General features: G+C 42.8%; 1 protein-coding gene across 1 annotated transcript in view; it reads left to right on the forward strand.

Annotated features, from left to right (window-relative positions):
* The first annotated feature begins 741 nt into the window (after positions 1-741).
* The window catches only part of LOC139415895 (collagen alpha-6(IV) chain-like), a 222,048-nt gene continuing 200,102 nt past the window's right edge, over positions 742-22,687 (forward strand). Inside the window, exons 1-3 of the mRNA XM_071164043.1 lie at positions 742-821; positions 984-1,113; positions 1,297-1,342. Of these exons, the coding sequence (XP_071020144.1) occupies positions 1,103-1,113; positions 1,297-1,342 (57 nt within the window). The 5' untranslated portion in view covers positions 742-821; positions 984-1,102. The remainder of the gene's footprint in view (positions 822-983; positions 1,114-1,296; positions 1,343-22,687) is intronic.

Here is a 22,687-nt window from a genome sequence, read left to right on the forward strand (position 1 = left end):
TTTTTTTCAGTGGCAAATGTGGTTTTGAAGACACAAACTGGTGCAATTTTCTGAGGCAGATGGGACACTTGTGTAGGGCAATTTTGTTCGTTGCCTCAGGTTACAAATAGCCTAAAGTGTTGACATAATACATTTGTTTGACATTTCCAAATGTCGTCCCAACATGTTGCATTCCATTATGCCTACGATATTGATTTAGGGGAAAAATGTTGTGCTTTTTTGGAAAAGTCATATGGAATTTAGCGGTTTATGCCGCATTCATATGTTATTCGGAACTAGGAAACTCAGACTTGTACAACTTGCTAACTGGTTCTAGTCCACGTGAGGTTCAACCAATTAGCAGGCCCTACATTCCAGAGTCCCTAATTCAGACTAGCAGTGGAACGCGGCATTATGCAAAGTAGAACATTCCACAAAGATCACACTCCCTTCTCATAAGAGTGATCATTTATCAATTAATACTTTCTTCTCTTTTACAGTTCAGTAATGTAGCTTTCGCATCTTTATAAAAGCAACCTCGTCAAGGTATCAATGTTTTCATCGGTCGCTGTCTTAATTGCATCGTCTGTCACAAGACATGCGTATTTAATCTCCCATTAAATAGGAATGAAACATAAATGTGCTATCTTGTTGACTTTTTTATCATTTATTCGAGTAGTGATAGTACCATAGGGGTTTCTAATTAAAGTGGGTAACCAGTGGGTAAGGGTAGGCTATGCGTGACAATGCTAAAGGCCCGCCCCTCTGCTTTCATGCACTGCGAAGTAGTTGCGTGCGTGAAACAACTCCGTCAGGGACGAACGTTTTCACAAGTGAACTTGGTGAGTTTTAACTTTCCCTATTCTTTATAGCGTAAAACGACGAAAGAACCTAATGATTTCAACTAGTCCTAACGAAAATAGCCTTTTGGTGCGTGATTCTCCCTCATTTGAAATCTCTCTCCCTCTCTCTTTGGTCTTTCTTCTCGTCTTTCGGTGGCACAGACGCTTTTTGGATTCATCAATGAGCTCGTCCAGGCACTTGTAGCTGCTTGGAGTGAAGACCGGACTGGGAGACCGCTACCAGGAAAACGACCAGTTTTTTCTTCCAGTCGGGATTCAACATGAAATTCTGGTGCGTTTATTTGAGCTCAAAATTATCTGTTGTCGTAGCGGTATAGTTTGACGTGGCTTGTCAGTTTACAACTGTCCTGTAGCCAAATATGGTATCCCGCGAATACTTCATTATAAAGTTAGTATAACTTTTGTTTATTTTTAAAGCCAGTCTGATACATAATTGTTTTTTTTTTTTTTTTAGGATTTGTGTACTTGCTGTCAGCTGGGCAGTTGAAGCGACACACGGGGTAAGTGCTACCTTGCTCATAGTTAAGGGCTCTCGACTCGAGTGTGCGCATGTAACCTTCAATCAACTGATGAGGCTACAGCCTTGAAGTTGTGTTATTTTTCTATCGCTGTATTGCGAGCCTCGGATTTATAATTTAGGGCAACATTGTTTCAAACAGTATCGTGCATGACCAGTGCTGTGTCAGTGTAGGTTACCAGAGGTGCTCCGCTCTACTGCGCAGAGCGGATCTCGCTGGTGTGTTCTACAACAACTATTATCCCTCGGCTATGTATATTCCAAATGCTTATATGATGCAATTTCATCTTGTACAGATGTATTATAGATATTTAGGTATTGTAAGCCTGTTGTTTGAGTGGGCCACGTATTTGGTGTCTAATTCAAAAGAAACATGACAACATATTCACGCTCACTGTAGTTTTCTCTAGGACAGGGCACAGCGTGCGTGTTATAGGCAGAATCACCCTTCCTCTTTTGGGGGAATTTAAATATTTGTCTCGGGTTTATCGAGCGCTGTCTTTAGATTCTGGACGCTGATTACAAGAGCCCACCAGTCAAATTGCTTACTGACCTTTCATCCATCATTAGAGTTTTACGCATGTGAAGATGTTCTTTATTTCAACATCATCCAGTCAGTAACAGATGGCCATTTTACTATTATAATTCACATTTTCATAATGATTTAGAAAGTTAAAACGCAAAATGATTTATCCCCATAGTTGCAACTATAATTTCTTTCGTTTTGTTTTACTTGTATTTATTGAATACTGTCTGTAGGATAGAATACTGAATACTGTCTGTAGGATAGAATACTGAATACTGTCTGTAGGATAGAATACTGAATACTGTCTGTAGGATAGAATACTGAATACTGTCTGTAGGATAGAATACTGAATACTGTCTGTAGGATAGAATACTGAATACTGTCTGTAGGCTAGAATACTGAATACTGTCTGTAGGATAGAATACTGAATACTGTCTGTAGGATAGAATACTGAATACTGTCTGTAGGATAGAGTACTGAATACTGTCTGTAGGATAGAATACTGAATACTGTCTGTAGGATAGAATACTGAATACTGTCTGTAGGATAGAATACTGAATACTGTCTGTAGGATAGAATACTGAATACTGTCTGTAGGATAGAATACTGAATACTGTCTGTAGGATAGAATACTGAATACTGTCTGTAGGATAGAATACTGAATACTGTCTGTAGGCTAGAATACTGAATACTGTCTGTAGGCTAGAATACTGAATACTGTCTGTAGGATAGAATACTGAATACTGTCTGTAGGATAGAATACTGAATACTGTCTGTAGGATAGAATACTGAATACTGTCTGTAGGATAGAATACTGAATACTGTCTGTAGGCTAGAATACTGAATACTGTCTGTAGGATAGAATACTGAATACTGTCTGTAGGATAGAATACTGAATACTGTCTGTAGGATAGAATACTGAATACTGTCTGTAGGATAGAATACTGAATACTGTCTGTAGGATAGAATACTGAATACTGTCTGTAGGATAGAATACTGAATACTGTCTGTAGGATAGAATACTGAATACTGTCTGTAGGATAGAATACTGAATACTGTCTGTAGGATAGAATACTGAATACTGTCTGTAGGATAGAATACTGAATACTGTCTGTAGGATAGAATACTGAATACTGTCTGTAGGATAGAATACTGAATACTGTCTGTAGGATAGAATACTGAATACTGTCTGTAGGATAGAATACTGAATACTGTCTGTAGGATAGAATACTGAATACTGTCTGTAGGATAGAATACTGAATACTGTCTGTAGGATAGAATACTGAATACTGTCTGTAGGATAGAATACTGAATACTGTCTGTAGGATAGAATACTGAATACTGTCTGTAGGATAGAATACTGAATACTGTCTGTAGGATAGAATACTGAATACTGTCTGTAGGATAGAATACTGAATACTGTCTGTAGGATAGAATACTGAATACTGTCTGTAGGATAGAATACTGAATACTGTCTGTAGGATAGAATACTGAATACTGTCTGTAGGATAGAATACTGAATACTGTCTGTAGGATAGAATACTGAATACTGTCTGTAGGATAGAATACTGAATACTGTCTGTAGGATAGAATACTGAATACTGTCTGTAGGATAGAATACTGAATACTGTCTGTAGGATAGAATACTGAATACTGTCTGTAGGATAGAATACTGAATACTGTCTGTAGGATAGAATACTGAATACTGTCTGTAGGATAGAATACTGAATACTGTCTGTAGGATAGAATACTGAATACTGTCTGTAGGATAGAATACTGAATACTGTCTGTAGGATAGTATACTGAATACTGTCTGTAGGATAGTATACTGAATACTGTCTGTAGGATAGAATACTGAATACTGTCTGTAGGATAGTATACTGAATACTGTCTGTAGGATAGTATACTGAATACTGTCTGTAGGATAGTATACTGAATACTGTCTGTAGGATAGAATACTGAATACTGTCTGTAGGATAGAATACTGAATACTGTCTGTAGGCCCACTGAGATTTGCGAGCGAGTCAAACCCCGCTTCGCTTTGAATAATTCAACCAATAACTTTAGCCGCATCTGGAGCGCCTCGTCCACGGTCTCATTTATAGGCCTGCCTACGTGTGATTGTCATACATTTCTAATACATGCATAGCCTAGTAATGCTATGAGGATTTAATGATGACTAAGATATAAAGACTATAGTCACAGTTATAGCCACAATTATAGTCATCGTTTACACTTTATTTTAAATAAATACATTTCTATCTGATTTTCCGTTCATACATCCGCACATTTACTTCTAGTATTTTCTAAGAACGGGTTGATTGCAAAATGAGGTCTTGATGCCCTAGCCTGGACCTATGAGATATCTGAGCATTCCAAGGAACCATTGTAGCGGAGAGATAATTGACCTCATGCGCTAAAGCCTAGGTGATGGTTGCTCTGGGAACCAGGTGTACTGGCCCCAAGTTAACTCATCATGACCGAAACAGGTCTATTCTAAAGAAAAAACATCTTCCTTGAGATACTTTCTTTATATTGTATTACCTGCCCTAATATAACACAGTACTCATGTTATTGCCGCTTGTATCCACTTGCAAGTTGGCTTGTAGTCTCTGCGTATTTATGGGTCATCATGCAATCACTATAGAAACGAAGCAAGTATTGACTTATGCTGATGTTACAACTCACAGAGGTCAGGTCATGTGCGAATAGGGTTAACCTTCTATCCTGCGCCTTAAGATGACGTCATAAAAGGTCATTGTAGACAGTGTACAGATCATATCTGGAGAGGCTAAATGGGTTTGTGTTGGTATTTATTATGAATCCCCATGAGCTGCGACCAAGGCTGCTATTCTTCCTGGGGTCCAGCAAAGTTAAGGCAGTCATGCAACTTTAAAAACATTACAATACATTCACAACAGATTTCACAACACACTAAGTGTGTGCCCTCAGGCCACTACTTTACTAACACATATCTACAACACAACATCCATCTACATGTGTGTGTATAGTGCGTATGTTATTGTGTGTGTGTAGTCTGTGTTTGTCTCACCACAGTCCAAGGCTGTGGAAATCTGATTCTACTGCTTGCATGAGTTACTTAATGTGGAATAGAGTTCTGCGTAGTCATGTCTCTATGAAATACTGTGTGCCTCCCACAGTCTGTTCTTGGGGACTGTGAAGGGACCTCTGGTGGAATGTCTTGTGGGGTATGCATGGGTGTCTGAGCTGTGTGTCGGATATACTTGAATGTGTAGTGTCAGCATTTGTTGCAGGCATGTCATGCCTAAATACGCTAATCTTGCCAATGAAAAATCCTTAAAGTAGTTGGCAATATCTGTGGGTTGTGTGATGAATGAGCCATCTGATTCAATGAATGATGGAGCTGAGTTGACCTTTTTGCCCAGCATTTCAGTTAAGCTGCTCCAAAGATGTTTACTGTCATTCTTTATATCATTTATCTTTGTTTCATAGTACAGTTTCTTTTTAATTCAGTTTAGTCGCATTACTTTTCACTTTGCAGTACGTTTGCCAATCGGTTGTGCTCCCAGACTTATTTGCCATACTCCTTGCCTCATCCTTCTCCATTTTTCAATTCCTCATCAATCCAAGGGGATTTAACCATATTTTTTCAGTCATTTTCATATTGGGTGCATGCTTATTACTAACTGGAATAAACAATTTCATAAATGTGTCAAGTGCAGCATCTGGTTGCTCCTCATTACGGGGTGGCAGGTTAGCCAAGTGGTTAGAGCTTTGGACTAGTAACCGGAAGGTTGCCAGTTCAAACCCCCGAACCGACAAGGTACAAATCTGTCGTTCTGCCCCTGAACAGGCACTGTTCCTAGGCTGTCATTGAAATAAGAATTTGTTCTTAACTGACTTGCCTAGTTTTAAAAAATTACCCAGACCAGCAAATATTATTTACATCATCAACATAAGAATCACTACAAAATTGAATGACCTTACTTTTCCTAGATATGGCTATTATATTGTGATCACTACATCCTATGGATGTGGATACTGCTTTAAAGCAAGTTTCTTCAGCTTTAGTAAATGATCAATACATAATACAATACATATTTCCCTCACTAACTGTAAACATCAGCTATCTGAGCAGTCAACCGATCGCCGCAGCTGTACATAGTCCATCTGTAAATAGCCCACCCAATCTACCTACCTCATCCCCATATTGTTTTTATTTACTTTTCTGCTCTTTTGCACACCAGTATCTCTACTTGCACATCATCATCTGCTCATCTATCACTCCCGTGTTAATCTGCTAAATTGTAATCATTCGCTCCTATGGCCTATTTATTACCTACCTCCTCACGCCATTTGCACACACTGTATATAGACTTTCTTTTTTTTCTATTGTGTTATTGACTGTACGCTTGTTTATTCCATGTGTAACTCTGTGTTGTTGTTTCTGTCACACTGCTTTGCTTTATCTTGGCCAGGTCGCAGTTCTAATTGAGAACTTGTTCTCAACTAGCCTACCTGGTTAAATAAAGGTGTTCTCAACTAGCCTACCTGGTTAAATAAAGGTGTTCTCAACTAGCCTACTTGGTTAAATAAAGGTGTTCTCAACTAGCCTACCTGGTTAAATAAAAATAAAAATAAATAAATAAATACATATACAGTTGAAGTCGGAAGTTTACATACACCTAGGTTGGAGTCATTAACTCGTTTTTCAACCACTCCACATATTTCTTGTTAATTAAGAAACTATAGTTTTGGAAATTCAGTTAGGACATCTACTTTGCGCATGCCACAAGTAATTTTTCCAACAATTGTTTACAGACAGATTATTTAACTTATCGTTCACTGTATCACAGGTGTACCTGTGGATATTTTTCAAGGCCTTGACATCATGGGAAAATCAAAATAAATAAGCCAAGACCTCAGGAATTTTCTAGAGATTAATGTACTTTGGTGCAAAAAGTGCAAATCAATACCAGAACAACAGCAAAGGACCTTGTGAAGATGCTGGAGGAAACAGGTGCAAAAGTATCTATATCCACAGTAAAACAAGTCCTATATCGAAATAACCTGAAAGGCCGTTCAGCAAGGAAGAAGCCACTGCTCCAAAACTGCCATAAAATAAGCCAGACTACGGTTTGCAACTGCACACGGGGACAAATATTGTACTTTTTGGAGAAATGTCCTCTGGTCTGATGAAACAAAAATAGAACTATTTGGCCATAATGAACATCGTTATGTTTGAATGAAAAAAGGGGGATGCTTGCAAGCCGAAGAACACCATCCCAACCGTGAAGCACGGGGGTTGCAACAACATGTTGTGGGGGTGCTTTGCTTCAGGAGGGTCTGTTGCACTTCACAAAATGGATGGCATCATGAGGTAGGAAAATTATGGAGATATTTTGAAGCAACATCTCAAGACAGGAAGTTAAATCTTGATCGCAAATGGGTCTTTCAAATGGACAATGACCCGAAGCATACTTCCAAAGTTCTTGCAAAATGGCTTAAGGACAACAAAGTCAAGGTATTGGAGTGGTCATCACAAAGCCCTGACCTCAATCCTATAGAAGATTTGTGGGCAGAACTGAAGTGTGTGCGAGCATGGAGGCCTACAAACCTGACTCAGTTACACCAGCTCTGTCAGGAAGAATGGGCCAAAATTCACCCAACTTATTGTGGGAAGTTTGTGGAAGGCTACTCAAAATGTTTGACCTAAGTTAATCAATTTAAAAACAATGCTACCAAATACTAATTGATTATATGTAAACTTCTGACCCACTGGGAATGTGATGAAATAAATAAAAGCTGAAATAAGTCATTCTCTCTACTATTATTCTGACATTTCACATTCTTAAAATAAAGTGGTGATCCTAACTGACCTAAAACAGGGAATTTTTTACCAGGATTAAATGCCAGGAATTGTGAAAAGTTTAAATGTAGTTCGCTAAGGTGTGTGTAAACTTCCGACTTCAACTGTAGATCATTTAATTTGTGTGCTGTTTGTTACTACCCTTTGTTACTAATCTGAACCAGGTTGCCGACACTGGTTACAGTTTGAAGCTTTTTCTTTTTTTTCTTTCTTTATCACATACATTATCAAGCATTTCACACACATTATCCAGATAATGGCTGTTAACACTTTCGTGTCTATAGAAGCTTCCCACCATAATGGGCTTTAGGTGAGGCAGAGGAACCTGTAACCATATTACTTCAACAGTATTTAACATGAGATCCTCTCTAAGCTTTACAGGAATGTGGTTCTAAATATAAACTGCAACACCTCCTCCGTTGGTATTTCTGTATTTTCTGTAGATGTTATAATCATGTATTGCTACCACTGTATCATCAAAGGTGTGAGTTTCAGAGATAGTCAGAATATAAATGTCATCTGTTGCTAGTAAGTTATTGACTTCATGAAACTTGTTTCTTAGGCTACATATGTGGGCTGTTTTTAGCACTTTTCTGGGATGCTTGATTGTTTTTATTGCTTCAATACAAAATCTAATCAAATCAAATTGTATTTGTCACATGCGCCGAATACAACAGTGAAATGCGTACTTACAAGCCCTTAGCCAACAATGCAGTTTTAAGCAAATACCTAAAAAAGTATTAGATAACAATAACAAATAATTATAGAGCAGCAGTAAATAACAATAGCGGGGCTATATACAGGGGGCACCGGTACAGAGTCAATGTGCGGGGGGCACCGGTGTCGAGGTAATTGAGGTAATATGTACATGTAGGTAGAGTTATTAAAGTGACTATGCATAGATAATAACAGAGAGTATCAGCAGCGTAGAAGGGGAGGGGGGGGGCAAGGCAAGTAGTCTGGGTAGCCATTTGATTTGATGTTCAGGAGTTTTATGGCTTGGGGGTAGAAGCTGTTTAGAAGCCTCTTGGACCTAGATTTGGTGCTCCGGTACCGCTTGCCGTGCGGTAGCAGAGAGAACAGTCTATGACTAGGGTGGCTGGAGTCTTTGACAATTTTTAGGACCTTCCTCTGACACTGCCTGGTATAGAGGTCCTGGATGGCAGGAAGCTTAGCTCCGGTGATGTAATGGGCCGTACGCACTACCCTCTGTAGTGCCTTGCAGTCGGAGGCCGAGCAGTTGCCATACCAGGCAGTGATGCAACCCGTCAGGTGCAGCTGTAAAACCTTTTGAGGATCTGAGGACCCATGCCAAATCTTTTCAGTCCCCTGGGGGAGAATAGGTTTTTGTCGTGCCCTCTTCACGACTGTCTTGGTGTGCTTGGACCATGTTAGTTTGTTGGTGATGTGGACACCAAGGAACTTGAAGCTCTCAACCTGCTCCACTACTGCCCCGTCAATGAGAATGGGGGCGTGCTCGGTGCTCCTTTACCTGTAGTCCACAGGGTGAGGTTGTTGTCCTTGCACAACATGGTCAGGTCTCTGACCTCCCTATTGGCTGTCTCATCATTGTCGGTCATCAGGCCTACCACTGTTGTGTCATCTGCAAACTTAATGATGGTGTTGGAGTCATGCACGGCCATGTAGTCATGAGGGAACAGGGAGTACAGAAGGGGACTGAGCACGCACCCCTGAGGGGCCCCCATGTTGAGTATCAGCGTGGCGGATGTGTTGTTACCTACCCTTACCACCTGGGGGCGTTCTGTCAGGATGTCCAGGTTCCAGTTGCAGAGGGACGTGTTTAGTCCCAGGATCCTTAGCTTAGTGATGAGCTTTGAGGGCACTATGGTGTTGAACGCTGAACTGTAGTCAATGAATAGCATTCTCACATAGGTGTTCCTTTTGTCCAGGTATGAAAGGGCAGTGGGGAGTGCAATAGAGATCTGTTGTGGTGGTACACAAATTGGAGTGGGTCTAGGGTTTCTGGCATAATGGTTTTGATGTGAGCGATGACCAGCCTTTCAAAGCATTTCATTGCTACAGACGTGAGTGCTGTGGGTCGGTAGTCATTTAGGCAGCTTACCTGAGTGTTCTTGGGCACAGAGACTATGGTGGTCTGCTTGAAACAAGTTGGTATCACATCGGTTGCGGAGAGCGTGATCACAGAGTCTTCCGGAACAGCTGGTGCTCTCATGCATGTTTCAGTGTTACTTGCCACGAAGCGAGCATCAAAGTTATTTAGCTTGTCTAGTAGGCTCGTGTCACTGGGCAGCTCTCGGCTGTGCTTCTCTTTGCAAGCACTGCCACATCCTGCTTGCATCGGAGTCGGTGTAGTACGATTTGATCTTATTCCTGTATTGACGGTTTGCCTGTTTGATGGTTTGTTGGAGGTCATAGCGGGATTTCTTATAAGCTTCCAGGTTAGAGTCTCGCTCCTTGATATTGGAAGCTCTAACCTTTAGCTCAGTGTGAATGTTGCCTATAATCCATGGCTTCTGGTTGGGGTTTGTACGTACAGTCACTGTGGGGACGTCGTCATCAATGCACTTATTGATAAAGCCAGTGACTGGTGTGGTGTACTCTTCAATGCCATCGGAAGAATCTCAGAACATATTCCAGTCTGTGCTAGCAAAACAGTCTTGTAGTTTAGCATCTGCTACATCTGACCACTTTTTTTATAGACCAAGTTACTGGTGCTTCCTCCTTTAATTTTTGCATGTAAACAGGAATCAGGAAGATATAATTATGGTCAGATTTGCCAAATGGAGGGCGAGGGAGAGCTTTGTAACCGTCTCTGTGTGTGGCATAAAGGTGGTCTAGAGTTTCTTTCCCCTCTGGTTGCACATTTAGGTAAAACTGATTTAAGATTCCCTGCATTAAAGTCCCCGGCCACCAGGAGCAGCGCCACATTTGGATGAGTGTTTTCCTGTTTGCTTATGGAAGAATACAGCTCATTGAGTGCGGTTTTAGTGCCATCATCGTCTGTGGTGGTATGTAGACAGCTACGAAAAATACAGATGAAAACTAGATAGTGTGGCCTACAGCTTATCATGAGATACTCTACCTCAGGCGATCAAAACCTTGAGACTTCCTTAGATATCGTGCACCAGCTGTTGTTTAACAAATATGCATAGGCCCCCACCCCGTATCTTACCATAGGTTGCTGTTCTGTCCTACCGATAGAGTGTTTAACCCGCCAGCTGTAAGTTCTTAATGTCGTCTTTCAGCCACGACTCAGTAAAACATAAGATATTTAAAAAATGTATGTCCCGTTGGTAGGATTTACGTGCTTTCAGTTCGTCCCATTTATTTTCCAGCAATTGAACGTTAGCTAACAGTACGGATGGAAAATGACAAAGACAGATTAGCATCTCGCCGCCTGATCCTCACAAGGCACCCCGATCTCTGTCTGCAAAATCGCAGTTTCTTTCTCCAGCGAATGACGGGGAGGAGGGCCTGTACGCGTGTTTGGAGTACATCCTTCCCATCCGACTCATTAAAGAAAAATTCTTCATCCAATTCGAGGTGAGTAATCGCTGTTCTCATGTCCAGAAGCTCTTTTCGATCATAATAAACGGCAGCAGCAACATTATGTACAAAATGAGTTACAAAAAAGGTGAAAAAACAAACAAAATTGCACGGTTGGTTAAGAGCCAGTACAACAGCAGCCATCCCCTCCGGTGACATCTTCACTAGTCATTGGCCGTGTGTGCATGTGTGAAAGCGCGTGCGTGCTTGCGTGTGTGCGTGTGAGAGACACTACAAGCAGCTGAAAGAGTCATGTTTTTCTTTCTGTCTTTGGGCTTTTCCAGGTGCGCTTGGTCATTCTCTCATTCTCTTGTGGCTTCACTGTAATGAAATTAGTCAGTGTTTATAGATATATGGTCAGCTTTTGGCTCTCAATTCAATAGAGACTGATTAGGAATTGAAACGGTCCCTAATTTGTTTATTATTGTAGTTAGTGAATGATTGATTGATTATTAGAAAGGTCCCTCCCTTACATGCCTTTATTGTCAATTGAGTCATCTTAGTTTGGTCTAGTGTTAGAGTTGTGAGGTCAGACTTTGACAAGGGTAGATTGGGTGGTGATACAACCTAACATCTCCTTCAGTGGAGATCAGCTGATCTGTGATTAACCTAAATGGTCAGAGATAGCAGAGGTGATAGCAGAGGTGGTGAAGCATGTAGGGACTCTCTCTCTCTCTCTCTCTCTCTCTCACTCTCTCTCTCTCTCTCTCTCTCTCTCTCTCTCTCTCTCTCTCTCTCAATTCATGTTCAATTCAAAGGGTTTCATTGGCATGGGAAACGTATGTTTATATTGCCGAAGCAAGTTAGATAGATAATGAACAGAAGTGAAATAAACAATAAAAAATTAACAGTAAACATTACACTCACAAATGTTCCAAAGGAATACCGGGGTGGCAGGTAGCCTAGTGGTTAGAGCGTTGGGCCACTAACCGAAAGGTTGCTAGATTGAATCCCCGAGCTGACAAGGTAAAAATCTGTCGTTCTGCCCTTGAACAAGGAAGTTAACCCACCGTTCCTAGGCCGTCATTGTAAATAAGAATTTGTTCTTAACTGACTTGCCTAGTTAAATAAATAAAAATAGAGCTGTCTCTTGTGGCCATATTATGGCTGTATACATCTCTTTCAATTAAATTCAAAGGGCTTTATTCTCATGGGAATATTCTTATCTTCTTTCTCTCGCTCTCCTCCTCTCCTCTCTCCTAGCCGTTTGTCTCGCTCCTTTCTACTGCAGATAACACAAGGCTTAGGAGATAAGTGTCCACACACACAGTCCCTTCAAACTCATGAGATGCCAATGGGCTGAATCAGACTATGATATGTACATAAATCATGCATTGGGACCCCCCCCCCCCCCTATTTACTTATCCTAAGGGGTGAATCCTAACGTTCAGTGTTTCCCTAAGTCATGCATTGATATCAATGGGACCCTAAGCGAAACATGTATTTGAGTAGAAGTTATGATTCACACCTGAATGATGTGGTGTTCTTCAATCTAAATACATAGCAACATTGTATATTCACGTTTGTTTTTAAACTAAATGATTAGTTTGATAGATGGGTACAATGTACTCCAGTCTAAAAACAGAACATCACGTCAATCTCAGAACACACAAGAGGAAGGACTGGAGCAATGTCTGACACAGCTGTTGGCAAAGACCCTCTTCACACGGCCGTGAAGAAAGGAGGAGAGGAGCGGAGAGGTTGAGGAGGGTGAGGCCTACACGACAGAAGGCCGTGAGAAAGGAGGAGAGGAGCAGAGAGGTTGAGGAGGGTGAGGCCTACACGACAGAAGGCCGTGAGAAAGGAGGAGAGGAGCGGAGAGGAGCGGAGAGGTTGAGGAGGGTGAGGCCTACACGACAGAAGGCCGTGAGAAAGGAGGAGAGGAGCAGAGAGGTTGAGGAGGGTGAGGCCTACACGACAGAAGGCCGTGAGAAAGGAGGAGAGGAGCGGAGAGGTTGAGGAGGGTGAGGCCTACACGACAGAAGGCCGTGAGAAAGGAGGAGAGGAGCGGAGAGGTTGAGGAGGGTGAGGCCTACACGACAGAAGGCCGTGAGAAAGGAGGAGAGGAGCGGAGAGGTTGAGGAGGGTGAGGCCTACACGACAGAAGGCCGTGAGAAAGGAGGAGAGGAGCGGAGAGGTTGAGGAGGGTGAGGCCTACATGCTGTGAGAAAGGAGGAGAGGAGCGGAGAGGTTGAGGAGGGTGAGGCCTACACGACAGAAGGCCGTGAGAAAGGAGGAGAGGAGCAGAGAGGTTGAGGAGGGTGAGGCCTACACGACAGAAGGTGAAAAAGAGAAAGAACTGCAGAAAGTGACCTAGAGGGAGTTTAAGTGAAACAAGAGTGAATCTCAGTACTGCTCAGAATGTCATAGAAATATAATTTTCTCAAATGAGAAAAGTTAAATGGTGATTTAAAAAAATGTGATTTTGGCTTATTTATCTGTGGAAGTCATGATGAGCTTTTTCACACTATTTAATAGGTCTGCTAACATGCTTGGAGGTTATTTGTTATGTCCTTCTGCCGATTTGCCAGGCATAACCCTTTTGGCCCTCTTTAGCATGACATTGTCTTATTAATGACTTGTGATGCATCTACAAAGGTCCTGTTAAGGGTTTATTATGGGTTTTTACTTGGAACACCATTATTTTGGTTTTACTGAGATTTACTGTTAGGGCCCTTGTCTGACAGAATCTGTGCATAAGATCTAGGTGCTGCTGTAGGCCCTCCTTGGTTGGTGACAGAAGCACCAGATCATCAGCAAACAGTAGACATTTGACTTCAGATTCTAGTAGGGTGCGACCGGGTGCTGCAGACTGTTCTAGTGCCCTCACCAATAAGTTTATATATAAGTTGAAGAGGGGGGGCTTAAGCTGCATCCCTGTCTCACTCCAAGGCCCTGTGGAAAGAAATGTGTGTTTTTTGCCCATTTTAACCACACACGTATTGTTTGTGTACGTTGATTTTTATAATGTCATCCCTCTATCTCACCCTCTCTTTCTCTCCCTCCATCTCCCCCTCTCTCTCTCTCCATCTCACCCTCTCTCTCTCTCTCCCCCTCCCTCACCCCATCTCACCCCTCTCCCTTTCTCTCTCTCTGTCCATCTCACCATCTCTCTCCTTTCTTTCTTTCTTTCTTTCTTTCTTTCTTTCTTTCTTTCTTTCTTTCTTTCTTTCTTTCTTTCTCCCTCTCTCTCTTTCACATACTCTCTCTCTCACACACTCTGTCTCCATCTCACCCCTCTCCCTCTCTCTCTCCCTCTCACCCATCTCCCCCACTCTCTCTCCATCTCACCCCTCTCCCTATCTCTCTCTCTCCATCTCACCCTCTCTCTCCGTCCATCTAACCCTCCTGCCCTCCCTCCTGGAATTCCAGTGCTACTAGGCAGGACTTGTTGCGATATTTTCCTCTCCGCAGGTGTCACCTCAAGAACATTCCTCCACTAAGTGAGGCAACTGTGGTTCCTACCCCCTCCTTACCTCTCCTCACCCTCTTTTCTCCATGTGTGGATTTGCATGGCCCTAGGCGGTGGAATGTAATAGATGGCCATCAGTGCCAACCTGTGTGTGTGTGTGTGTGTGTGTGTGTGTGTGTGTGTGTGTGTGTGTGTGTGTGTGTGTGTGTGTGTGTGTGTGTGTGTGTGTGTGTGTGTGTGTGTGTGTGTGTGTGTGTGTGTGTCAGTGAAGGGTAAAAAGCGCCAGAGGTAACACTTACAGACATCTGTCTAAATGTCCTTAGATGGTTGAGATTGTCACAGGTTGAAAACATGAATAACCACAGGTAATCAATCTGGTAAAAAATATCTGTTTTCAAATATGGAAGCCAAAGAGTAGGCAGCAGTCAGTATCTGTCTCTCTCTCTCACCCTCCCCCCTCTATCTCTTTCTCTCTCTCCTTCTTTCTCACCCTCCCCCCTCTATCTCTTTCTCTCTCTCTCTCTCTCTCACCCTTCCCCCCTACCTCTCTCTCTCTCACCCTTCCCCCCTACCTCTCTGTCTCTCTCTCCTTCTTTCTCACCCTTCCCCCCTACCTCTCTGTCTCTCTCTCTCACCCTTCCCCCCTACCTCTCCCTCTCTGTCTCTCACCCTTCCCCCCTACCTCTCCCTCTCTGTCTCTCACCCTTCCCCCCTACCTCTCTGTCTCTCTCTCTTACCCTTCCCCCCTACCTCTCTGTCTCTCTCTCTCTCACCCTTCCCCCCTACCTCTCTGTCTCTCTCTCTCACCCTTCCCCCCTACCTCTCTGTCTCTCTGTCTCTCTCTCACCCTTCCCCCCTACCTCTCTGTCTCTCTCTCTCTCACCCTTCCCCCCGACCTCTCTGTCTCTCTCTCTCTCACCCTTCCCCCCTACCTCTCTGTCTCTCTCTCTCTCACCCTTCCCCCCTACCTCTCTGTCTCTCTCTCTCTCACCCTTCCCCCCTACCTCTCTGTCTCTCTCTCTCTCACCCTTCCCCCTACCTCTCTGTCTCTCTTTCTCTCACCCTTCCCCCCTACCTCTCTGTCTCTGTCTCCTTCTTTCTCACCCTTCCCCCCTACCTCTCCCTCTCTGTCTCTCTCTCTCACCCTTCCCCCCTACCTCTCCCTCTCTGTCTCCTTCTTTCTCACCCTTCCCCCCTACCTCTCCCTCTCTGTCTCTCTCTCTCACCCTTCCCCCCTACCTCTCTGTCTCTCTCTCCTTCTTTCTCACCCTCCCCCTATCTCTCCCTCTATCTCTTTCTCTCTCTCTCTCTCTCACCCTTTCCCCTATCTCTCCCCCGATTTCTCCCTCTGTTTCTGTCTCTCTCTCTCTCTCTCTCTCTCTCTCTCTCTCTCCTTCTTTCTCACCCTCCCCTATCTTTCTCTCTCTCTCACTCTCTCTCCCTCTCTCACTCACCCTTTCCCCCAATCTCTCCCTGTCTCTCTCTCTCTCTCTCTCTCTCACCCCTTTCTTTCTCCCTCTCCCCCTCTTTCTCCCTCTCTCTCACCCTCACCCTCGCTCTCTCCCCCCTCTCTGTCTCCCTCTCCCCCCTCTCTCTCTCCCTGTTATCTCTCTGTTATTGCGGGTGTAGCGAAATGCTTGTGTTTCTTGCTCCAACAATGCAGCAATATCTAACAATACACTAGTCTAAAAGTAAAAGAACGCAATTAAGAAATATACTGTATAAGTAATTAGGACAAGCAATGTCGGAGTGGCATTGACTAAAATACAGTAGAATAGAATACAGTATATACATATGAGATGAGTAAAACAGTATGTAAACATCATTAAAGTGACCAGTGATTTCATGTCTACGTATGGTATGTTTGGCAGCAGCCTCCAAGGTGCAGGGTTGAGTCACCGGGTGGAAGCCGGCTAGTGATGGCTATTTAACAGTCGGATGGCCTTAAGGTAGAAGCTGTTCTTCAGTCTCTCGGTCCCAGCTTTGATTCACCCGTCCTGACCTCGCCTTCTGCATGGTCGCGGGGTGAACAGGAGTCAGGTAAGGTAGAGGTGATATGATCCTTAACTAGTCTCTCAAAGCACTTCATGATGACCGAAGTCAGTGCTACTGGGTGATAGTTATTTATTTCAGGTACCTTTGCTTTCTTGGGTATAGGAATAATGATGGACATCTTGAAGCATGTGGGGACAGCAGACTGGGATAGGGAGATATTGAATATATCTGTAAAACACTCCAGCCAGCTGGTCTGTGCATGTTCTGAGGACGTGGCTAGGGATGCCATCTGGGCCGGCAGCCTTGCGAGGGTTAACATGCTGAAATGTCTTACTCACGTCAGCCACGGGGAACAAGAGCCCACAGTCCTTGGGAGCGGGCCGCATCAGTGGCACTGTGTTGTCCTCAAAGCAGGCGAAGAAGGTGTTTAGCTTGTCCGGGAGCAAGACGTCAGTGTCCGACGTGGCTGTTTGTCCCTTTGTAGTCCGTGATTGTCTGTAGACCCTGCCACGTACAATACGTCCAGTGTCTGAGCCAGTGAATTGCGACTCCACTTGGTCAGTGAGTGACATAACATTGTAGAGGTGTTTTTTGGTGGGGGTTGGTGCTCAGGCTTTTTCTGAGTTGGTGCTACTACCGTGTGAATGTCAAGGAGAAACTCCTCTGATAGATGTCCTGTCATCTGATTGATTATTAAGTTCTGTATGTTTTTCTTCTTCTTCATATCTCAATCACTGATAGGAGCAGAACAGTGGACATCTTTCAATATTTCATGTTCTATGTTTTCTTTTGTCTTTCACCTGAACGTGTGCATTTTTCAGCATGTACACAGGGAGGTACCACACTCTATTTCATCAAGTATCAAGTAACACGCTTTCAATGTCATATGGGCAAGTACAGTGAAATGCCTTTCTTACAAACTGGAAACCCAACAATGCAGTAATACTAGAAGAATAAAAAACACATGAGAAATTAGAAATATGAAGAACACACTAAGTAAAAATACTATATACAGGGTCAGTTCAATTCCATACTATATACAGGGTCAGTTCAATACCATACTATATACAGGGTCAGTTCAATACCATACTATATACAGGGTCAGTTCAATACCATACTATATACAGGGTCAGTTCAATACCATATTATAAACAGGGTCAGTTCAATACCATACTATATACAGGGTCAGTTCAATACCATACTATATGCAGGGTCAGTTACAATACCATACTATATACAGGGTCAGTTCAATACCATACTATATACAGGGTCAGTTCAATACCATACTATATACAGGGTCAGTTCAATACCATACTATATACAGGGTCAGTTCAATACCATACTATATACAGGGTCAGTTACAATACCATACTATATACAGGGTCAGTTCAATACCATACTATATACAGGATCAGTTCAATACCATACTATATACAGGGTCAGTTACAATACCATACTATATACAGGGTCAGTTAATACCATACTATATACAGGGTCAGTTCAATACCATACTATATACAGGGTCAGTTCAATACCATACTATATACAGGGTCAGTTCAATACCATACTATATACAGGGTCAGTTCAATACCATACTATATACAGGATCAGTTCCAGTACATTTGTACGATATGGCTTTATGAGTGCTACATTATTGCCACATGCTCTATGAATTCACTCTGTAAGTAAATGACATGTCCCAGTTGTAGTTGTGTGGCGAATGTCCCACACTGTCATCGTTTCAGATATCAAACCCCTCTGTAGAACACAGAGCTTGTTTCCTTATTGGTCGAGGTAAATGCAATGTCAAAGTTCAGCAGAACACAAAAGCTGAGGGCTGGCGCGTGATTGGAGGGGGCTTAACATTCCTTCCTCTTAAGGTTTGTTTGTTGCACTTTGTATTCTTTATTAAAAAGAGAAGAGACGGAAGGAGGAGAGACGGAAGGAGGAGAGACGGAAGGAGGAGAGACGGAAGGAGGAGAGACGGAAGGGTCTTCTTCTTCTCCTCTATCTGTGCCCTTGGGGGATGTTTGAAAAGGTCTTTAGCCTTGTCAGTGAGCGAGGTGGCATGCTGTTTTGGTCGTGGGTGTTTTCTGAGCTAGTTGGATGTGCCCAGGCTTTTCTCTCTCAATGCCAGCAGCCCTCTTGTTTCAGTAGTTTGTGTGGCCTCAACAGACTCCCCATAAAGGCCTTTTTTGAAGCTCAACTTTATGATCTCTTTCACATCCCTGCAACATCATTACTTTGGCATTAAACAACATTTAAACCATTTCACCTGAAGACGATTCATAACGATTATGAAAACCAACGGGCCTGTGCAAGGCAAACTGCTTTACCGTAAGTAGACTAAAGACGGTCACTCTTATGAGTCAGATTCCCCTTCAATGTATCTTTATTCTATAGATCAGTGGTTCAAATAGTTGTTCAATGCTGTGACCCTAAAGTTGGCTGCAGAGAGGCAACATACAAGGCTCATAGTGAGAGAGACACATAGAGGACAATATAGTTGGCTGCAGAGAGACAACATATAAGGCTCAGTGAGAGAGACTTATAGAGAGAGTATTATAAGCCTTATAATCAGACTTCAGAAAGGTTCATGAATGTGTTTATAGCAAGTAGTGAAGCATTATAACCAGTCCTGTCTAAAGCTATAATCCAGGAGAACCCATCCACAACACAACCCTCCATTTAGGATGCACACACACACACACACACACACACACACACACACACACACACACACACACACACACACACACACACACACACACACACACACACACACACACGCGTATTGCTATGATACAGTTAATATCAACCATGTAGAACCCCTCCCTCTGTGTTTCATTCTCCTTACCCTGTAATTTAGATTCCTCCCTCTCTTTGTCTCACCTCATCCCTTCGTTCCCCAGCTCGTACCAGACCAGGTAATCCACCCTGCCGGCTACATCATCCCTCCCTCTATCATCCCTCCTTCCCTCCCTTGTTCTCGGAGCTGTCTTTTCCACTTATGGAGAAGATCATTCACAGATAGTGTCCCAAATGGTATAGGGTGCCATTTCAGACTCAAGTGCACTACTTTGACCAGGGCACATAGGGAATAGGGTGCCATTTCATACTCTAGTGCACTACTTTGACCAGGGAACATAGGGAATAGGGTGCCATTTCATACTCTAGTGCACTACTTTGACCAGGACACATAGGGAATATGGTGCCATTTAATACTCTAGTGCACTACTTTGACCAGAGCACATAGGTAATAGGGTGCCATTTCATACTCTAGTGCACTACTTTGACCAGGGAACATAGGGAATAGGGTGCCATTTCATACTCTAGTGCACTACTTTGACCAGGACACATAGGGAATAGGGTGCCATTTCATACTCTAGTGCACTACTTTGACCAGGGCACATAGGGAATAGGGTGACGTTTCATACTCTAGTGCACTACTTTGACCAGGGCACATAGGGAATAGGGTGCCATTTCATACTCTAGTGCACTACTTTGACCAGGGAACATAGGGAATAGGGTGCCATTTCATACTCTAGTGCACTACTTTGACCAGAGCACATAGGTAATAGGGTGCCATTTCATACTCTAGTGCACTACTTTGACCAGGGAACATAGGGAATAGGGTGCCATTTCATACTCTAGTGCACTACTTTGACCAGGACACATAGGGAATAGGGTGCCATTTCATACTCTAGTGCACTACTTTGACCAGGGCACATAGGGAATAGGGTGACGTTTCATACTCTAGTGCACTACTTTGACCAGGGCACATAGGGAATAGGGTGCCATTTCATACTCTAGTGCACTACTTTGACCAGGGAACATAGGGAATAGGGTGCCATTTCATACTCTAGTGCACTACTTTGACCAGGGAACATAGGGAATAGGGTGCCATTTCATACTCTAGTGCACTACTTTGACCAGGACACATAGGGAATATGGTGCCATTTAATACTCTAGTGCACTACTTTGACCAGAGCACATAGGTAATAGGGTGCCATTTCATACTCTAGTGCACTACTTTGACCAGGGAACATAGGGAATAGGGTGCCATTTCATACTCTAGTGCACTACTTTGACCAGGACACATAGGGAATAGGGTGCCATTTCATACTCTAGTGCACTACTTTGACCAGGGCACATAGGGAATAGGGTGACGTTTCATACTCTAGTGCACTACTTTGACCAGGGCACATAGGGAATAGGGTGCCATTTCATACTCTAGTGCACTACTTTGACCAGGACACATAGGGAATAGGGTGCCATTTCATACTCTAGTGCACTACTTTGACCAGGGCACATAGGGAATAGGGTGACATTTCATACTCTAGTGCACTACTTTGACCAGGGCACATAGGGAATAGGGTCCCATTTCATACTCTAGTGCACTACTTTGACCAGGGCACATAGGGAATAGGGTGCCATTTGGGTCACATCCAGGTGTTCAAAGTCAGATTCCTGAACAGTGATGTGATATTAGTCTCTGTCTGTTTCCGTCCGTGTTTCCTTTTTTCATAACTTTATTGAGACGAGGCAGAACTGATTTGGAAGGAGAAATGTCAGGTATAATGATGTCACCTCATCACCTCACCTGGAATTGTAGCCGTAGGTTATTTATAAGTTATTTATAACCTTGTAAATATGTAGAAGACATTTTTTACAATGTCGTCTTGGACAAAAAGATTGATGGTGATAATGGATAATAAAAATAATAAAAATCTGATTATGGAATAGAAGAGAATGAGCCCACAAAACTGTGTGACACATCAATCACTTTGTTCCGTCTTTCAAATGATGTTTTCCATGGAAATCCATCGCCAATCAGATGTGTTCCTTTGTTTGGTCATAAATCTTAATCTAGACAATTTAACTGTCAACGGCTGGTTTAATTTTTTTTAATTTCAATCGTGGTAGCCTTTGAAATGTTATAAGGTTCTGCTCTAACGATGATGTAACAGTCATACCCATCCATTCTATCAATCTGAAAGTGTTGGTTTAGCTTCTAGGACCTGTGTGTTTGTTCAATTGGACGATGAAGCTTTTTTTCATTCAACTCCCATTGGGATAAAGTCCCATTGTCCCATTGGGATAAAGTCCCATTGTCCCATTGGGATAAAGTCCCATTGTCCCATTGGGATAAAGTCCCATTGTCCCATTGGGATAAAGTCCCATTGTCCCATTGGGATAAAGTCCCATTGTCCCATTGGGATAAAGTCCCATTGTCCCATTGGGATAAAGTCCCATTGTCCCATTGGGATAAAGTCCCATTGTCCCATTGGGATAAAGTTCCATTGTCCCATTGGGATAAAGTCCCATTGTCCCATTGGGATAAAGTCCCATTGTCCCATTGGGATAAAGTCCCATTGTCCCATTGGGATAAAGTCCCATTGTCCCATTGGGATAAAGTCCCATTGTCCCATTGGGATAAAGTCCCATTGTCCCACTGGGATAAAGAAGGTCTTCTCCAAGGGAGTCCTGGGTTTAAAGAGGCTCTGAGGGGATATCAGGACTCCGGAGTAGCTAGGTCACTCAGCTAGTCACAGTCCTTTGGCTCAGGCCCATAATCAGGGCATAAATTCACTTTCTGCTCCACCAGCCACTGTGGCAATTAGATTTTTTAAAATCTACCAGCCAATCAGATTTTTTAACCGCCAAAATATATATATTTTCTGCAATAATTTACACCGATAAAACACAGAAAAACAGATGAGCAGGCTTTGTTCTAAAACAATAAATCTACTACTAGTAACAAGTAAGGTGGTATATTGTTTAATTTCAGTTTTTATGATGTGAGTCTTTTAACCAAAATATCACAGATGAGACAAAAATGTTCACCTGCCCCTTTAAGGGCGGGAGGTTAGTGAGGTAATTTAACTCCAGTCATGTTTGTGCCTGTGAGATTGAGTCTGACTAGTAGCAGCGTTGTCTTCTCTTCCCCAGCAGTTGAAACTCAAACATCGAAAAACAATCCAGCTTGTGAACAAAACCATGTAAATAGCCAAGA

The sequence above is a fragment of the Oncorhynchus clarkii genome, chromosome 9, assembly GCF_045791955.1.
Source record: "Oncorhynchus clarkii lewisi isolate Uvic-CL-2024 chromosome 9, UVic_Ocla_1.0, whole genome shotgun sequence".
Classification (NCBI taxonomy): Eukaryota; Metazoa; Chordata; class Actinopteri; order Salmoniformes; family Salmonidae; genus Oncorhynchus; species Oncorhynchus clarkii.